The sequence below is a fragment of the Cotesia typhae genome, unplaced genomic scaffold (genome assembly GCF_013202065.1).
Source record: "Cotesia typhae breed Kobodo isofemale line unplaced genomic scaffold, CoteBio_Ctyphae contig_5, whole genome shotgun sequence".
NCBI lineage: Eukaryota > Metazoa > Arthropoda > Insecta > Hymenoptera > Braconidae > Cotesia > Cotesia typhae.
Window position 1 is genome coordinate 5,061,113 of NW_027423757.1, and position 14,843 is coordinate 5,075,955.

At 30.7% G+C, this 14,843-nt stretch overlaps 2 protein-coding genes across 9 annotated transcripts in view; one reads left to right on the forward strand and one right to left on the reverse strand.

The window, feature by feature from the left end:
- Positions 1-2,207: 2,207 nt before the first annotated feature.
- Positions 2,208-9,457, reverse strand: Brd7-9 (Bromodomain containing 7/9). 6 transcript variants are annotated; one of them, XM_074247581.1, is made up of 4 exons: positions 8,920-9,457; positions 8,822-8,850; positions 4,158-5,840; positions 2,208-3,486 (listed from the first exon to the last, which is right to left on the reverse strand). In XM_074247581.1, the coding sequence occupies exons 2-4, from the start codon at positions 8,838-8,840 to the stop codon at positions 2,795-2,797; spliced, it is 2,394 nt and encodes a 797-aa protein (XP_074103682.1). In that variant the 5' UTR covers positions 8,841-8,850; positions 8,920-9,457; the 3' UTR covers positions 2,208-2,794. The 6 variants fall into 6 exon arrangements, with proteins under 6 accessions (XP_074103682.1, XP_074103684.1, XP_074103683.1 ...); XM_074247583.1 differs by lacking the exons at positions 8,822-8,850; positions 8,920-9,457 and adding exons at positions 6,939-7,064; positions 8,330-8,545; XM_074247582.1 differs by lacking the exons at positions 8,822-8,850; positions 8,920-9,457 and adding exons at positions 6,939-7,079; positions 8,330-8,545.
- A 330-nt stretch (positions 9,458-9,787) lies between these two features.
- The window catches only part of Kcc (solute carrier family 12 member kcc), an 80,706-nt gene continuing 75,650 nt past the window's right edge, over positions 9,788-14,843 (forward strand). The window contains exons 1-2 of one of the 3 annotated variants that reach the window (XM_074248980.1): positions 9,788-9,899; positions 11,869-12,142. In XM_074248980.1, coding sequence (XP_074105081.1) covers positions 12,049-12,142 — 94 coding nt within the window. In that variant the 5' untranslated portion in view covers positions 9,788-9,899; positions 11,869-12,048. Of the gene's footprint in view, positions 9,900-11,003; positions 12,143-14,843 lie in introns of those variants that run through there. The other 2 variants (XM_074248981.1, XM_074248983.1) reach the window with 2 other exon arrangements.

Below are 14,843 nucleotides of genomic sequence, written 5' to 3' on the forward strand. Positions count from 1 at the left end.
CTGAGTGGGAATTAGCGGATTATGCTTTTGAAGTAATTACGGAGAATTTCGGGAAACTAGAAATCGATTTATTTGCTTCGCGAATCAACACCAAGTGCGCAGTCTATTGTTCATAGAAAAGAGACCCAGGGGCATTTGCCTTCGATGCCTTCACAATCAGCTGGTCTGATTGGATGTTTTACGCTTTTCCTCCTTTCTCTATAATAACCCGAGTAATTAAAAAAATTAAGGATGATAAGGCAGAAGGGGTACTAGTAGTACCTCACTGGCCTATTCAGGTCTGGTTCCCAACCTTCCAAAAATTAGCAGTAGGGAAGTGGGTTCTGTTTGAAGCAGATCCTAACATTTTGGTTTCTCCTTGTAGATCCCGCCAACATCCTCTAGCGAAGAAACTTATCCTGGTTGCCGCCAAGTTATCTGCCAAGCATTATTGATAAAGGGTACACCTAGAGAAGCAATTGATATTTCAATCGCTTCTTTAACAGAGTCAACATTAAAAAATTATAATGGGACTCTAAAACTCTGGTGGCAATAGAATGAACAGAATAATGAGGATCCGTATGTTGTGTCAGTGGCAAAGATTTTGAAGTTTCTTTCAGAAAGATTTGATGATGGTGTTGGATATAGTACGCTTAACTCTGCGAGAGCAGCACTGTCATTAATATCAGCGGAGGATGTCACTAATAATCAACTGATAAGTTGATTCATTAAAGGGTCTTCAAAGATAAGGCCCAGCTTACCCAAATATGAGTCCACGTGGGATGTGGATCCAGTTTTAGATAAGTTGGCAACGTGGTTTCCGTTAGAGGAGTTATCTTTAGAAAAACTAACGAAAAAATTAGTGTTGTTATTAGCCTTGGGTACCGCCCATCGCTCTCAAACGGTTTCGTTAATTAAAATTTCTAACATCATTGCTTCAGAAAGAAAAATTGAAGTACGTATTTCTGATAGAATTAAAACTTCTCGGCCAGGGGCTCCGCAACCAGTATTGAAGATCCCTTTTTTCCGTGATAAACCTGAGCTGTGTATTGCACATACCTTAAACCAGTACCTAGTGGTGACAAAAACCCTGCGAGGAAACATTGACTAATTATTTGTTTCTTTTAACAAGCCCCATAAGGCAGTAAAAAGTGAAACAATTAGTCGTTGGATCAGATCGACGTTGGTCACTTTAGGAGTCGATAAGAGATTCACTGCGCATTCTACGCGGCATGCCTCGACATCAAAAGCATGTGCAAGAGGTGTGAGCATTGCGGAAATTAAAAAAGTGGCTGGTTGGTCTCCAAACTCAAGAGTTTTCGCTGATTTTTTATCATCAGCCAATAGCTATTGAAAATAATTCATTCACAGAGTCTGTTTTATCACCCAGTCTACTAAGTTAGTTATAATTATATTTCATAATTTTGAGTTAAATTGTTGTTGTTTTCATCAAACATTTGTTTGATAATAGTTACAATGAATTCATTTTTTCATTTTCCTTTGTATTACTTAAATAAATAAATACTTATATACAGAGGATTCTTGCTCTAAACAGCTACCTTCGTAATCTCTCGTGCGAGACACTCGGATAATTTAGATCAAACTTCGCCGGCTCGTAAGATCTTCCAAGTATTATTGTTAATTACCATACCATATTTCCGTTGAATTGATATTAAATGAAATAAATATTATTATAATGATATGTTCGCGGTAAGCACTGCGGAATTATCAATTTTATTTCGTTGGCAGATAAAATGAACAAGAGAGAAAGATTTTCAATTTGTTTGAAATATTATTTTAAAATTTTCCAGGCTGTAATACTGTTTGTATCTATTAAATTACTCACGATAGTCTATTTAACGTTGTTAGAAATTGATTTGAAAATTTTGTTAAAATAAACAATTTAATAGAAGCTTCATATAATACTCCGACTATTTTTTAGCGTTAATAAATAGTTTTTCTCGTTTTGACATAAAATTTATATTTAATAATGTTGTCTATTTTTTCAATTTTTTTTTTTAGATTTATTGAGACTAGTAAGATGATTAGTTTCTTTATCTGACGTCAGTGATTTATTTAAGCACCGAGTGCACGCGACGCAGCTGATTCTTCAAAACATGAGCATTGATTTTGTGATTAAAGACACAATAAACGAAAAAAAAACTCACACCAACCAATTTGTTATTCTTTTCGATAAATTACAATAATTAATCATGATGCAACGTTGATTTAAATAAGAAAAAATTAATCTTTATTAAAAAAAAATTATTTTAATTACCAATTACACTTATGTTAATCTTACAAGTTTTACACATTAGTCATAAACGTTTGCTATTATTCAAGATAATTGAGACAATATAATTATCTAAGCATTGGAGCTAGAAAGTAATTAATTTCGTTCTATAATAATTTATAATAAATCCAACAACTGTTGGTGTGTGCTCGATTTATCACAGCGATCATTACAAATTACATTTGCACATTCATCATTTATTTTTTATATCACTAAAAAAATATATTCAATTTATCTTCACTACTTAATTAATTCAGCTCTAATTTTTACAACGTGATTAAAATTTTTTAATGATGAAACTCAATAAATTTATTAAAAAAAAATGTTAGATAATTAATATAAAATTGTCTCAATTGTCTTGAAATATTATTCTCTCAAGTTTATAATAAATAAACCTGAAGAATCATAAGTTATTTATTTTTAATTAATATTATTATCATCATTATCATTATAAAATATACAATATTTAATTGATTAGATTATATTTTATTTAAGTTATTTAATCGTGATTCACGATATATATTAAGACTCGGATAAAATATCTTCTAGGGTTTTATCATCGTGCAACGGTGAGTGTCCAAGAGTCGGATCACTTTCCAAAAATTCACGTAATTCAGATTCAAGATCTGGAACACCAGTCGACTCATTATTGGCCATCAAAGTTGTTTGATTAGGCGCTAAACCGATTTGAATTTGCATTGGAGTTTGTGTTGTTGTAGCCAGACCTATTGTTGAAGTTGTTTGTTCATCAGCGTTGACAATACCGGCTTGAATAGGTGAAGTACTTGCCAATAAATTTGTAGCAGCTGGACCGGCACCAGCTCTACCAGTAACAACAGAACTAGCGGTTTGATCAGAATTTGTTTGGTTTAGTAGATCGTTTTCAGCTACTATCGTTGGATTATGAGTGATTGGATCTACTTCCATAGGCTCTGGGCCGCCAACTGGAGCTATTCCCATCGCACGGCGCAGGCCATCAACCGGTGCGATCGCTGACGGTGGCAATTTCTTGGCTATTTCCATTAAATTTTCAGATATCTTTTCGGCAAGATTGACTTCACTCTCGGGTGCTTTTGGTACGTTTGACAAGTGAGCAGGCGGAGGCCCTGATAACCTGTCATGTTGAACTTGACGCAATTGTCCCAACATTTGAGATGTCTCGTCTAATCGGCTTTGAAGTATCGTACGATCTTCATTTGACTTCATGTCATCTTCTGAAAATTGACAATTTTCATTAATATTAATCACGATAAACAATAGATTAAGTTTAGCAAACAACCCAGTTATTAAATTAAAAATTTAAATGAAAATCATTCTTTTAAATTTTAAAAATAAAATAAATTAACGATTTAGTTTTATTACGTGATAAAAAATTTTATGAGCACCAATTTATAAGTAACCCTACGTTTGATCCTTCAAAATTTTCTACAATCAAATACTTGACCCGAGAAATGACCCTCATTTTTATAAAAATAAAATTAATTATAATAAGCCACTTTGTTTATGGTGTAGGTTATTGATTAGTTTCCTACGGAATTATAATTATAATTATTTTTTATGTGCCTCGTCATCGTTTTAAACATTAGTATAATTTATTTTTGACATGCAAGCCTACTATATATTATAATAATCGCAGACTATGATAATAAAAATCTAAGTTACGGCGCGTTGAGGCTTACGGTAAGAGGTTTCTCTAAGATTTTGATTCCACAACTTAATTCACTTTATGGTGCTTTTAATTAATTACTTTAAGTCATAATAAAAAGCAAATTAAATCTAATTTATGCTTATTATGGGTTTATAACTTTGACATTTTTAATTCAGTTAAGGAAAATTTTTAAAATCAATAACTGGGCAGTTCAAGTTAAAATATAAATAAACTCACCTAATTCATCTAAAAAGTTAACATCGATCCCTAATTCAGATAAAGTTTTGAGCTGATCCATATCAATTTTAACTTTATCTTGCCCGTTTTTATCGAAATCATTAAACGGTTTTTCTAACAAATGTTCTATTTTCTTCTCCTCTTCTTTGAGCCTCCGTTTTTCTTCAAGCAACTTTTTAGTTTTTCTATGATCACCACCGGTAAGTATATCCAACAAATCATCAACCATGTTAAGAGTGTAATCGCAGTCTTTCGCAAAGTCGAGTATTGATTCAGCGTACTGTACAGCAGTTTCATCACCATAAGTCTGATAAACTAATTCTGTTTCTTCTTTAGTGAGATTTGCGAAAGTAGAGTCGTAACTCGGTGCATAAGAACCAAAAGCACCGTAATAAAGTGGCTTTACGGGCTTAGACATATTTCGACGGTCTTCGCGGAAACCTGCAAGTACGCCAGTACCGTGACTTAATTTACCAATCAATTGACCGAGCGATACCGGTCGTTGATTCGTACCAGGAATTACTCCATCTCCATGAACAATTATTTGTAAGCTTGTTGTACCGTCTTTCTTCTGTCTCAAGAAACCCATTTTAGAGTTAAGTCGTTTCATGGTTAATTTATCCGACGCAGCTTTAGCGGCACCACGTGCTTGTTTGAGTATTTCTTCAGGTGTGAGATCATCCGGCACAGCTTCAAACTTCCCGAGATTAGCGAGACGCATTTTACGCTGATTTTCTTTTCTCATTTCCTCAGCTTCTTCATTACGTTCCTCTTGTTCGCGTTCTTTCTCAATCTGCTCCTCAGTAACCAGGGTGTCTGGATTATTAGGATCCTCAACCCCAAGTTCAAATCCTAATTCATCTCTAGTAATATCATGCATATAAGTCAAGACCGGCCTCAATTGACGTAATTTTTCAGGCGTCACCATTTTGAGACCAACATGCAATAATTTTTTTGAAGCTTTGTAATAAATAGTCTCTGGATGATTGTAAATCATGGCGTTATCGCACATCAACTTAAAATCATCAATAAATTCATTCAAATTTTGATAATTATTATCATCAATTTTTTGCTTTATCGTACTAAAATCCATCGGATTTTTAATAATTGACGAGTAACCAGGTGCGATATTATCAGTCACCGGCCAGGCAAAAAATTGCTGGGGATCACGCTTTTCCATAGACCGCAATAAATGCTCTAAAAGTCGCTGCAACGGAGTACGTTCAGCTATTTTTTTCAAAACACAAGTCCGTGGCTCGCGATGAGGTGACAAAGAGCTCGTATTGAGACCTACCCTCTGTTCTGAACCAGAACCAAGCTTTGGTGGTGCTAAGTGGTGATTAGTAGCTAATTTTTTAGGTACCTCCATAAAACTTTCATCGACATCACCAACAGACTCCTGACTTGACTCTTCTCGGCGACGTTTCTTGTCCTTGTGATGGTGTTTGTGACGTTTATCCTTCTTCTTTTTCTTTTTCTTTAATTTCTTATGAGCGCTCACGTACTTATCGTACTCGGACTCATTTTGGGCTACTGAGTAATTCATACCCAGCTGCTGATATTGTTGAGACAACATCGCTGATGAATTTGGCGAATCGCTTCCGTATTCAGGAGTACCGCTGTTACCACCTACTTTGAGGATTAGTTTCAGTGTTGGTTTGTCTGGCGTCGAATAAAGTTCGTCTGAAATAATAATTTTATATTTAGTAATCATGATTTTAGATTTATTTATTCATTAAATAATACTATGATAGCTATTATTATTATTATGATTATTTATTCATATTTTATGTAGAATATCAATGATAATAAATTACAAGCTCAAGAACTACAGCATGCGTCAGCAGTCGCTAAAAAAGTATCATAGAGGCTTAGCATAAAAATTTTTTAATTTTTAATTTTAGTAAATTAAACAAATGATTACTCAGCGATAATTATTTGTTTGTTAATTATAATAATGAGGGTCCACTTTTTAAGAAGTAACAAAAAATGTAAGAAGTTGGATTTATAAGAGTAGAATAATAAAATAATAAAAATAATTTCAAGCTGGCTTTAGTTTAATATTAAATACAGTAGTAGTAGTAGTAGTAGTAGTAGTAGTAGTAGTAGTAGTAGTAGTAGTAGTAGTAGTAGTAGTAGTAGTAGTAGTAGTAGTAGTAGTAGTAGTAGTAGTACTAGTAGTAGTAGTAGTAGTAGTAGTAGTAGTAGTAGTAGTGGTAGTAGTAGTAGTAGCAGTAGTAATAATAATAGTAGTAGTAGTAGTAGTAGTAGTAGTAGTAGTAGTAGTAGTGACTTGGTCTTCACTTAATAAAACGAACTGGAAGCGAGGTTGGATGTAGATTTACTCATTACACGAGGAATCCACTTTTCATACAGTATTTTCAATTTAATAATAATTATTACAATAAACAAATAATAATTATCAAAATTTATTGAAAATACGCTAAAAGGGTCGGTAAGCAAAGCATTTAGTGGCTTTTATGGCCACAACTTAACAGCCAATTGATTGAAGTGCAACCACTTTAAAAGTTTTATTAATATTAATCAAACAATTTTATTATTCAATTTTTTAATTTTTTCAGTTGATAACTAGGAATAAAATGAATTAGCGTCGACTGGGTCGCACTTCAATCGATACAAATAATACAAATAACATTTACGTATTTATGTATGTATTTATAATAATAGAAAGGGATTTGGGGATTAAAAAAGTAACTCCCGAAATAAAAGTTTTTCTAGCTTTTCTCTCGTGCAACTAGTCGGCAGTTACCCCTAACTTACTTCGGTTCAGGAAGTTCTTGCTATGGAACCGCCGTATTTTCTCTATTACTTCCCAATAATCCACCTTATTACTTCTACTCCAATCTCACTCTCAGTATGTCCATGGTGAAAACGCAGTCATTATTCCTGTACACCATTAAACTATGAGTAAGAAGGATTCATATTAAAATAATGATGGATTATTAATTAAAATTAATATTATGCTTTAAATAAATTATTATAATGTTATATGTTATATACGAATTTTTTAATAATTAAGAATAAAAAATAATGGTGATGATACATCAACTGTTGATACCGCTTCATCAAATTTATTATGACTTTATAAAGTTCTGTGAATGTAAAAATACACATGAGTATTATTTATAACCAATAATCATGAAAATAACTTCTGAATAAGTAACCTTGGTAATAAAAATTGATCGTTAAGTAAATAATGAATTTAAATAGAAGATAAATAGTGATAATTGACAATTATAATGATATAAAATGATTAATTTCTTCAGAAAAAAATAATAGTAACAATAATAAAACTTCTGAACTAAGATAAACTGACTTCCAGTGACATTGAAAGGTTATTTAAGATTTATGATTATATTTATGATCGTTGATTGTAAATAACACTCAAATGAATATTTTGTACAACAGCAATTCAATCGTAATAAATTTTCCAAAATGTACAAAAGTCGATGCAACACCGTTTTCATTTTTTGTCCATGTACCTACAACAACAATTATTAATAATTATTAATACGCTATGAATATATGAATAATAAGTTTTTTATGTTAATTAGTTGTAAATTTATAAATATTAATTTGTTCTATTTATGATGCCATCATTTATTTTATTCAATCCTTCGTAAGATGAACTAATTAAGTTGAGATAAATGATTATTTTAATAGATTATTTACAAATTATTTTACAGTTCAAAAAAATCAATACCATTCAGATTCAATTATTTTACAATTAATAGAATATGAGTAATAAAAAAAATTAATTATTTTAACGTCTGATACAAAACGATTTGATTGTGGAGAAGTTAATTGAAAAAATGCAATGTAAATACTTTAAACTGAGAATTCTAACAGAGAATTGAGAAATGACTTTAAAACTCCAAGTTTTCTACAATCATGCGTGGGATTTTAAATACAAAATGAGTAATTGACAAATAAATAAGTAAATAATAACATAGTTTACCAATTAATTTCGATGAAAAATACTCGGAGAAATTGAATCTCAGACTTGGACTAAACTTTTCTGTTTTGCGATCAAACAATGAGGTAGGGTTTCAAGTAAGAGTGAAATAAAAAAATAAAAAGAAAAAAAAATACAACCCGGTATTGAGAAACTATAGAAAAAGAATACTTGTATAAATGAGTGTATTTCTTACCTTCGTGACGCTCACGTTTGTGTTTTTTATGTTTCTTGGGTCCCATAATTTGCTGTTGAGGCCACAGTTTGACGGCTTATTAAGTACGACGTTTTAAATAAGAAAGGGAACTTATTTTTTTTTTTTTTTTTTTTTTTTGTTACAGAACGACGCGATTGTTTTTTAACACATATACGTAATGAAAGTTGCGGATGCTGACAACTGTTTGGCGGCCATTTAATCATTGCGATTATCGACTTTTACCTTTCTATTGTCTTGCAATCGATAGTACTTTTAGTCGACACGAGTTAAGGTCGGCTGCACAAGATGGCGCCTCTGGTTAGATTCCAAGATAAAGTGTAGAATATTTAAAATTTTCAATTGAAAGTATAATTTTTTTTTTATAAAAAATAGTTTAGCAAACTTCAACAATTAAACTTTTATACAGGCATAATATTATTTTGTAGTTATCGCAACGTTTAGAAATTAAATAAAAATTAAAAAATCACTCACCATTTAATCTAAAATTCATCGCGAACACTCTGTAAAAAAAAGATTTCATTAATATTCTTATTAAGAAATTACAAAAATAATAAAAAATAATTTTTTACCTCTGTAGAAAAATGTAATCAGCAACTGAATTTTTTTTTTTTTATAATCACACTGAATTTAATCACAACTATAAAGTTTCAGAAAATATTTTTAAACTTAAACCACAAAACTAATTTTTTTCCCCTCCGGGTGTAAAGCGTCAACTTTAGCCCCGCTGCGCTAAACAAAGTTTCCGCTTTACACCTTCGTCAGGGAAAAAAATAGTATACACTCCTCGGGAAGTAAATAAGAAAGCCTCAGATCACATGTTTGTTGACCTCGGCTTCGCCTCGGCCAACAATTACATGTGATCTGAGACATTTCTTACTTTACTTCCCTCGGTGTGTAATATACTATTTTTTTTTTTTTTGACTGATCACTTTTACGCGGGCAAGGAACTTCAACACCACTTTCAAAAAATTTACACGATGATTTGCAAAATTTAATTAAAAAAGACATTTTTTAATTTATTTCTGACAAAAATAAATATAAATTAATCCGAGAGACACTTTTAAAACAACTTAAATGTATAATTTTTAATATACGATCCAAGCTACGATGTTACGACCAACAAATTAATTTACACTGACTATTTTACGACTTGTCACCGAATAATTTATACGTGATATTACTTACACATTAACCACTGTTAAATTTATATCTAAATCAATTTGAATAATTACATAATTAATACAGAAAACTGATGATAATAAATAATAAATGATCGAAGTCATTGCAGCGCAGCGCAGCGTGCCGTGTGCAAGAGCGTCCGTTGTTCGTTGCACAAAAACGACTGCGCATGCGCGCGTTTGAACAACATGGCGTCATAAACCCGGCACAGACATTCGACAACGGCAAGCCGCGCTGTGTGCCTTTTCGCAGAGTCACGAATCTACGAGTTGAATAATAAAACCGGTCGGTGATGTTTAAATTTATTAAAACTTTTTGAATTAATTATTTAATGTGTGAAATAATTAAGAATAGTTTGTAATAATCAAACGTAAGTTGTTAACGTCTTTGTTTTTAGATATTCGTTGATGACAATCGGGTTTCGATAGAATCTCAGGTTACTGTTGTGAAGCCGGCTTTTAATGCGTGTTAGATTTTCAAGATGTGTTTACTAAAATGAATGATCCTGAAATCAGCAGACACCTAAAATTTTTTTTTTTTTTTTAAGAATACATTAATATTAAGCAAATATTATGACATTCAAATTAGCTGTCACTTGACAATTTTTTAATTTTATTTAACAAAAAGATTTGTTCCAAAAAATTATCTTTAAAAAATTGCATTTTTTATTTTTTTTTTTTAATTTCTAGATGTCAATTTTTTTTTTGCCATAATTTATTTGTTATAAAATTTTTTAAATTATTAAATATGTGCTACATTAATTTTCATGTAAATATTTTTCGAAACTATATCAATAATATTTTAAAATTTCCTGATACTGAAATTGATATTTTCATAAAAATTGAATTATAATGAAACAAAATTTAGTAAGAAAAGTCTATATGTGGCAATTTAAAAATTTTTGTAACAAATTAAATTGTTATAAAAGTCTTCTGACTTCAGTATTAAAATTTTTTATTAACAATTGTAATTTCAGACATTATTAATTTTTATTTATATTTTACTTTTATAATTTAAAAAATTTCCAATATCTACTCCATTTACACTCATTAGTCAAAAAAGCTTAAAATATTATGAGTAATTTTTTACCATTAATATTTCAACATATTTTTTATCGTTTCTTCAATTTTGGGGTCGGTTTGACGAACATTATTTAATATTTACTGAAGTATTTTTTTATTTATACAAAACAATTAGTTAATAATGCATGAAAATGGTAAGGTAGATTCAACAAAAATCGATTAGACAAACACTAGATAGATGCTGCCCCCTTTTATACGTTTTCATAACCTCGGTAGTAGTTAGTTGTCAAGATTCAAGAACCGGCATTATTATTTTATTTATTTTTCTCTGTCCGCGTGAACCTACTGTACGTCAATACTAGTAGTCTGACAACCGGCATACGTACATCTGTATGTATTCATATTCAAATATACTTCATCACACATCGTCATCATCATCATCACCATCTCTATCTCCATCTTCAGCAGTATCTAAGTCATTCTTTCAATAAACCATTTTAAATAATTAAAACTGCATGCGGGCTTTAAATTAAATAAATAATACCAACTAACTTTTTATTTCTAGCTCAATTTTATTATCAGAGTTTAAAAATTCAATTGCTCACGGAGTATCATCATAAGAAACTCCTGTACTGGGCACGTGGATTGATTGATTCAATTTCAAAGGCACGAGTACGTCGCGTGTATCAACAATCGCGTGCATGAAGTGTTTATGTGTATGTTTATATGCAGTAGCTCGGTACTGCACATGTGAGGAAAAAATAAGGAGGGAGTAATGCAACTAAACGCATCAAGTATACATGTCCTCATATAACTTATATTTTTGATATTACACACATCATCAGTCAGTATAGTTTATTAATTGTAAATTAAAAAAAAAAAACCGGGTCTATTTTATTTTATTTTAGCTCATCAATTCGGTGTTGATGTCTTTTGTCATTCTATTTAATTTGTCTTCTAGTCTATTTTTTTAAATTAATTTTTTGTTGTCTAGTCCCCTCTAACGTGTGGGTCTCTCCCACTGGGATACATAATATGGGTAACAAGTAGTTAGTCACACAACTACTTTGTATACATACACACACACACATGTCTACGTATACATTTGAACGATAACTTTCCTCGTTTTCTCATCACATCATACTGTCCAGACCAAACATAACAGTCTCAGTCTACATTAATTGCCGGGTTTATTCACACGAAATATTGCCCACCGGTTTTAATATTTTAATTTATAAAATTGGTTCAGACAAAATAAACAATTTATAAATATAAAACGAAATTAGTAAAAGTTATAAATATATTTTATCTACTCAGCGAATGGAGTATTTGTTTACAAAACGTCGTAGAAAAAAAAGTGCGGGAAATTAATAATTGAAGTTTTTTAAAAATCATTGACAAGTACTATTTTAATTGTGACAAGTGAAATTTCTTTTATGAATGACATTAAAGTTTAAATTTTGAAAAGTTAATCGATCAATAAAAAAAAAAGACAAAATGCAGGAACGTTTTATTGTGACGCCGTCAAACAACACCGTAGGACAATATGAACGCGGTACACTACAATCTAATCTTACATCAGTTGAATTTGGTGAGTGGTTATATTATTATTCATTATTTATTATTTAGTATTATATATTATCTAAAAAAATTTTATGGAATTTTTCGCTTTCGAAATATCTGTAGAAATTTCATCAATCAATCAATAATCATTGATAATATTTTGTATTTTATTTTATTGTTCTTTTCTCTGATAAGCTTAAATTGAATTATTTCTTTTGTTTCTCAATAGCAAATATACATATTCAAATGTATGCACATTAATACATATATATGATTATGATTACAAGGTGAACATCTATAGAGCTTCAGTAGTTTTAAAAAATATTTTATTATGTTTTAAAATACTCAAATCCATTTTAGTAAATTAACAGGCAAGGACAAATGAAAAAGATAAATAATGAATTTATTTTAACTATTTTGGAATAAGTCTAATGACATGAGCAAACGTACAGTGAAGACTTTCGTGAGGAAACGTCAATGAATTTTAAAAATAAATATCAAGTGTCATCTTACCAAAGTCGTGCTAATGACCGCGGGAAAAAAAAAAAAAAAAAAACATTTTCTTAAGCTTTAGCTTTTTTTAAATATTGATTTTTTGGCTTGTTGTTTTATTTATTTGTTTGCTCGTTAATTATTTTAAATTTTTGTGGGATTTAAATCATAGGCTTTGAACCATACGACCCAATTTATTTAAAGCGATAATTAAAGTATCATCTGCTATCGTTTGTATGAATCATACATTCATACTGTCAACAATTTTCAAATAATTAACGCGGACTAGGCGAGAATGCAGCATTATTGACCCCCATAATTTTATATTTACGATTTAATAAATAACCAGTAAAAAGTGGATAAATCTAGATTCTTTTAAATCAATCATATATATTTTCCATTTATTTTAAACTGCTATAATTACGGGTAATTTATTTTGGAATAGAAAAAAAGTATAAGTCAATATATATATAAATACAGCTCACGTCTCTGATATTATATGCTGGTTTTTATATCTAAATATAAATACAAATATAAATAAATAAACTTGCATCAATTTATTGCGATAAAATATTTAAAATGACATATTCTCTACTTCACAAGTCGTCTATAATGTATACGGAGATACTAAGCCGTGTAAAATGATGTTGTTGCTCGTATTTTAATCTGTTGTTTTGTTGTTGAGAGTGTACTCTATTTTAGGATTTACTTTTACAGCACACCGTACATTCATGGATGTGAATGAACTTATATACAAACAGAAAGTCAGTTTACTTATGTATTAAAGTAAAAAAGCAAAGAGGATTTGTCGTCATCTTTACCAACTAGTTCAGTCCCAAAGGTTTCTAACTAAGTGCAGAAGAGTTCCATAAACTTTTATTCTCCAGATGATTCGTAACGTCAATATCTGTTTATCGATCTAAATATTAATTTAATGTTACGTAAATTTCTAATTCCGGGATCTATCAATTTATTTGAAAAAAAATTCCATTAATAAAATTACGCTTTGATGAATAGCTCGATACACGGGTAACAGAGTAATAAAGTTTTCCCGTAGAGTAGAGCAACGAAAAAAAATAAAAACTAAATAATCAACAAGAAAAGCGAAAGAGTAGAGACAAAAGGCAAAAAACATAAAATAGGATACTTTTAAGTTGATAACCCTCAGATTGTGACGCAAGGGTGCTGTTAAATCGTGACGAGTATAAGCTTAAAAGTGTTGCAGCTGCATTGTTATAAAACATGTAACACTGAAAAATTCTGACATTGGAGGGTCGATAATCGCACCCTCTTTCTTCTTTAACCCGTCTCGCTGTAACAATCACGTGCATTTTTTTAGCTTTTTATTTCTTTGCCTATCAGCAGCAGTGAGCTGCTTGGAAGGTTTAACCTACCGGTTCTTATCGCATTCTGCCTTTCTACCTTGTCTTTAGTTGTCTATTGTATCATAGTGAGCTTTGTACAAGGTGTTTCCAAGCACTGCTAGAGGATGGCGCCTCCAGTTATCATAAATATCTACCCTCTCTTGTTTGTTCTACTTCTGAACCTCTCTTCATAAAAATTACGTAAAATGTGTCATAATATTTTACGTTTTTATTATTAAATTTTAGTTGAAATTTAAAAAATGATCACAGTCATGTATGCATTTTTTTTTTTATTTATGTAATAAATTTTCCCCGGGGGCTGTTTCAGTAGTTTATTTATTTTATTTTGGTTTATTTAGATTAATTAAAAAAAAATACGATTTATTGTAAAGTTTGAATAGGAAACATTTTATTGAAACGTCAATTGATACGATGACCTAAATCCTTTCACTCCAGAGGATGTTTGCAAAATTTATCAGTCAATACAGCGACAGCAACATATAATTCGCAAAAACAGCAGTTTTTTTTAATTTTTTTATTTTTAATACAAAATAATGTTTTTATCCGAAAGAATTTTATACTCGCGCAAAATTATTTAGTAGATATTAAGACGTTATCTACTGTTGTCCCTTGCGACTTTCAAATCATTCTGAAATCAGTCTAGAAAAAATTCTAGAAACGTTATGGAATCATGATGGTTCCAGAGTGGTTTTGTGCCTATTTTCCAGCATGAAACCAGAGTGAACCCAGACTAAAGCCAGAGTGGAATCAAATAAAAAACAACTGCTACGCTCGGGAATCAAATCTGGGACCTGACGCTTGAAAGACTAATTCTTTACCAGTTTACCGATGAGAATTACTTAAATATCAGGG